A 5022-nucleotide genomic window follows, 5' to 3' on the forward strand; every position below is an offset into this window, starting at 1 on the left:
AAAAAAAAAAAGAAAAAAGAAAAAAGAAAGAAAGAAAAGAAAAGAAAAAAAGAAAGAAGAAAAAGAAAACAAAATAAACAAGAAAGAAATGTCCTCAAACTCAGGATGTCTGCAGTTCCAATAGCCACAAGGTGACGGAGAGCCTGCCAGGTGCTTACTATGTGCTTCCAGACGGGTGCCCTGCTTTTCCCACAGTTATTGGGCCCTTCCCTTGGCCCAGAAAGAGCTTTAAAAAACGAGGTGACGGAGAGCCTGCCAGGTGCTTCCAGACGGGTGCCCTGCTTTTCCCAGTTATTGGTCACTTCCCTTGGCCCAGAAAGAGCTTTAAAAAACAGGTGAAGAGACTGGACCATGTTGCACCAGTAAAATACAAAGCTCTTTGAGGCAATCCTACATGGGATGGTTCCGAGTTTGCATCCAGAGAGCTCCCCAAGTACACCGGGCACACGTGTGCCCATGATCCAGGGCTGGCTGAGGCTGGGGAGGATCGTGGCATCAGCACCCTGTTAGAGGTGCTGTCTTTCTCTCCATTGCTCTTTCTCATGGAAGAAATAAAAATAAAATAATCTTTTATTTTTTATTTTAGTTTTGCTATAAGGTGCATATGCTTATCAGAGAGACAGAAAGTGAGAAATCAGCCCCCAGGGGAGATGGCCATGCCACAGTCCCTTCTCCTCCATTCTCCTCTGGAGATTTGGGGCATGTACACACAAGTGCAGGGCCTGAGTTTCAGGCCACCAGGTCTGGGACTCAAATCATGGTGGACCACGTGGGAGTCCAGCAACGTAACTATTATGCCATCTGCTGGTACCAAAATAATCGTTTTTTTTTTTTTTTTTTAAAGGCAGGAAAAGACAGTGGAGTCCTCAGGACACCATGGGGCTTCAGGGAGCACGGCCCGGGCCTCCTCACAGCCTCTGTGGTGGGGCCTGTTTCTGTACCTCGAAGCCCCTCATTCCCTGTAGAACTCAGACTTTATTCTTCCACCTCCAGTTCTGGCAAACTACCCCCCTCTGAAGCGTTCCTTGGCCTCTGCAGGCCTGCCTCACACCTGCTCCTCTGAGCTCTCCAAGTAAACATGGACCCTGTCCCAGGCCAAGAGAAAACATTGACTTCCTTGGCTGGGTGTCTCTCCTCTTCCACCCTGTCTGCTGTGTCCACCCTGTGGGATACCCCATCTTCCCCCCACACCCATTCACTCAGCCTGGCTGGGGGCCCAGTGTTGGAGTGGACCCAGGAGCTTTCTGGGGGGGCTGCTGTATCTTTGGAATGTTTGTTCCTCCCCATTTATCCCAAAATGCACTGGGCTGGGGCCCTGGCCAAGGGGCTGAGTCTTGGAGGGGCCTTTACTCTGCAGGTAGGGGACACACAGCTTTTTGTGAGGCCCCCAGCATGAGCTCATACAGCGGAAATGCCACTTGCTTTACTGACAGAAAGGCAGCTGCCCAAACAGAAGGCCACACTGGGTGCCTATCCTTTTGCGGCTCCTGCCGTGTTCATTTCTTGCCCTCCAGGTGATCCAGGCCCTCACATAATCCATCCCATCCTGAAATGTGAGTGTTTGCCTGGTGGAGAGGATGCCTCAACTCTGTCTCCTGTCTAGGCTCAGCAGGCTTCCTGGGGGAGTTGCCATAAATGAGGGAAGCAGGGCTCCTCTGAGATTCCCTTTATGGCCAAGGCCCAGGCCAGACCAGGAGGGAGGCCCATGGTCAAGGGGTCCCCAGTATGTGCCCAGTCTTCCTCTCCATCGGGTATGTCAAGAATGAGCTCACAGCTCAGGCCAGCACTGTGTTTGGCCAGTTGCATGGAGGCTCCAAGGGTCTGGGGGACCCCAGTGCAGGCCCATCAGTGTCAGTGGGGAGCTGCTGGCGCTTTGGGGCCTCCCAGCCTTCATGACAGCACGGTCTGCCCTCCTCCTCGCTGGGCGTGGACAGGCTGTGTTTTCTTGCCTGGATGTTAAAAATGAAGATGACTCCCTGGGCTTGGCAAGGGGTTGGCCAATGGTTTAGTCTTTCAGACTGTAACAGATTTCAGGTTCCCAGGCTAAAGAGGTGTGTTACCATGGGCAATTTCCCCAACCTCTCTGTACTTCCATTTGCTCTCTGTGAAATGGGCATACCAAGGCAACCAGCCTCTCGGTTTGCCACACTGATACCACCGCAGAGTGGGCGTGGTTACACAGGAAGGGTGAACTGTGAGAGACAGGCAGGAGTTGGGAGGAAGCAGGGCAGAGAGTCTTAGAGAACCTCCAATGGGTGGAGCTTGCCAGAAGTGGATTTCACATGAGCCAGGAAGGCCAAAGGTTTAGGCCCCTCCATGGCGGGGCCCAGGGAGGGACAGCAATGCGTACATAGGGTCTCATGCCCTGATCAACTTTGCAAAAGGGAGACGTTTTGGTGTTTTCTTAAAGCATCTCCTAAAAGGCTGCAGGCCCCACAAACCCTGGACCCGCCTCGGCCTGGTGGGGGTGGGGGTAACCCAGATCACTCAGGGAGGGAGAGGCAGGAGGGAGTGGGGCAGAGGAAGCCAAAAATGACTTCCATGTGTGTGGCTCACGCGATCTGATGTCCCCCGCCCCCACCCCCGGCTGCCAGCCCAGAGGGAGGGACCTGAGGAAGTGACTCAGGGGGTTCTGGGGACCCCAGCAAAACTGCCACACTGTAATGTGGGGAGGGGCAAGAGGTATGGGGACCCAGGGACCCTGCAGAGCACAGGGCAACCTGGCACTGACCAGCTCCTCCAGGGTGACCATGTGCCAGGGGTGTCCATCCAGGACCCAGTAGGGAGTGACCGGTTCTCCAGGGGTGTTTCCTGGGGTGAAGACAGAGCACAGGGTGAGAGGGACTCCAGGACTATAGAAGAGGAGCTTCAGCAGAGGGACGGGGTCAGAGGACACCAGCAGGGAGGGCAGGAGGCCTTGAGGACGGGCTTAGAAGGGTGAACACCCACGGGCATTCCTCAGAACTGAGGAGCCTCCAGGGAGGTGGCGGCAGAGAGACAGAGGAGCCTGGGAAGGGACAGTCAGCCGAGGATGTGGGAGCCACCTGACCCTTGGAGGTGGGAATGGGCTTGGGATCGAGGTCACAAGGAAGAGGACAAGGCCCCAGTGCAAACGGGAAGGCAGGTGGAGAGGGCCTCGGGTATTTTTAGACCGGGCAGCAGATGCCTAGAGGGCGAGCCCTGTGAAGAGGCTGCCTGTGGCTCTCCTCCATCTGAGGAAAACAACAGCCAGACCTTGTCCTGGAGGTCCGCCTGGACAGAGCTCCTCAGGGGTCCTTGGCGCTGGTGGCAGGGTTCCCCGGGACCTTGGCTCAGAAGCCCACTCCTCGTGTTTTCAAGGTGAGGGGTGACTGGGAGGCAGAGCCTCAGTGTTCCGGGCTGAGTGTGCCTAACGGGGCTCTGGGAGGAATCCCAGAGCCAAGCATTACTCAGAAAGCGCCTGGAATGCTCCCCTGGAATGCTCCCCCCACTGGCCCCAGCAGCTCTGTCAGGCGCACCCTGCAGGAGCCAGGCCCCAGGCCCTGAGCCTGCTCCAGCTGAGGCTTCCCCTTGGAAGCTCAGCTCCCCCTTCCTTCTCCCTTTTTGTCCTTCATCTCTCCCAGACCCCAGGCATCATCCACCTGGGACAGCAGCTCCAGGAGCCCTCTTTCCCCAAGAAACCCTCCTGAACTGGATGAGTGAGTTGCCATCGGGCAGACGGGGGTGGAAGAGGGAACCTACTGCCTGGAAAGGCAGCTCAAGGGGCCAATGTGGAGATATGTGTGGATCTGGGCAAGGGGGAGCGGGAGGTCTCTCAACCCAGAGGGGACTTAACTGGGTGTGGAGAACTGAGCCTCACTGGTCCCAGGCCTCTATGGGGGAGAGGAGGAAGGGTGTGCCCATGCGCAGATGTGGGTGCACACCAGAGCTGGCCACTGACACCCTGATGAGAGAGGAGAACAGAGATGGAGCTGGGGTGACTAGGGAGGTGGAGACAAACTGAGAGAGCAAGCCTGGTTTGGGGGTACACAGAGACTCCTAGGGGGTCTCATAGCACTCCACTGGCCCCAGGCCAGGGCTTCAAAGAAGGGAGCAATTGAATGCCTAGGGACTGTCCTCAAAGACAGAGAGCAGAACCAGAGCCCACAGCCCCCAGGCTGCCCAGCCCAGCTGAGCCCAGGCACCTCCTGGCTGACTGTCCTCCCTGTCCCTGCCAGGCACGGGATGTGCAGGCCTGGCTAATCCTCCCACCCACTTGCAGCAGTTTGAACAGCACCAGCCTGGAGCTAGAGACGGGAGACAGCACCGCAGTCTTCCCAGGGTGCTGCTACGTGGGCACCTCCCGCCTGGAGAAGTCCTTCTCTAACTAGCCAAACAAGGCAACCCTATAAAGAATGGACACATTGCCCCGAAGCCCTGCTGTGAGGAGACGTGAGTGAGTGGGGAGGAGGCCCCAGCCAGCCCTGCAGCATAAGGGCAAAGCAGAGACTGGAAGGGGGCAGTGGGCCTGGGGGCTTCCTGGAAGGAGACCCAGTGAACCCTAAGGGGCTGACGTGCAGGGGTGGCTCACCCTGGTGGGAGGGGGCTGGGAGGTTGTGAGAGTGGAGAATTGGACAGAGGGGTTTGGGGCTGGGCAGCTGCTGAGAGTGGAAGGGGCCATGCCCCTCTGCTCAACCAGCGTTGGAGTGGAAGCCGGGCAGTGAGGGCAAGTCCAGCGAGGGCCAGCCCCCAAACAGATGAGAGTCCCTGGGCAGGTATCAGGGCGACCAAAGCCCTCTCCAAGCCCAGTCCTAGCCATGGGATCTCAGGAGTGTCAGGCCTTCCAGCTGCAACCCCAACTCTGAGCAGAACCCATCACCACCCAGCCTCCCTTCAGGGAGCTCTCCCGCCCCCTCACGTCCTCACCTTGAAGCACCCTGGTGCCTGGCACAGGCCACAGTAGCAGCAGCGGCAGGAGCAGCAGCAGCACCGGCGAACCCTGAGTTCTCCGGGACCCCCGGCCCATAGCGAGGAGCCTTGGCCTCCCAGCTGCGGCTCCCCCGG

The 5022-nt window shown here is 57.6% G+C and overlaps 1 protein-coding gene across 1 annotated transcript in view; it reads right to left on the reverse strand.

The window, feature by feature from the left end:
* Nucleotides 1-5010, reverse strand: part of ADAM33 (ADAM metallopeptidase domain 33) — a 20231-nt gene extending 15221 nt beyond the window's left edge. The window contains exons 1-2 of the mRNA XM_027766469.1: nt 4885-5010; nt 2732-2811 (exon numbers count right to left, since the gene is read on the reverse strand). Of these exons, the coding sequence (XP_027622270.1) occupies nt 2732-2811; nt 4885-4984 (180 nt within the window). The 5' untranslated portion in view covers nt 4985-5010. The remainder of the gene's footprint in view (nt 1-2731; nt 2812-4884) is intronic.
* Between the last annotated feature and the right edge of the window lie 12 nt (nt 5011-5022).

The sequence above is a fragment of the Tupaia chinensis genome, unplaced genomic scaffold (genome assembly GCF_000334495.1).
Source record: "Tupaia chinensis unplaced genomic scaffold, TupChi_1.0 Scaffold143574_1, whole genome shotgun sequence".
Classification (NCBI taxonomy): Eukaryota; Metazoa; Chordata; class Mammalia; order Scandentia; family Tupaiidae; genus Tupaia; species Tupaia belangeri.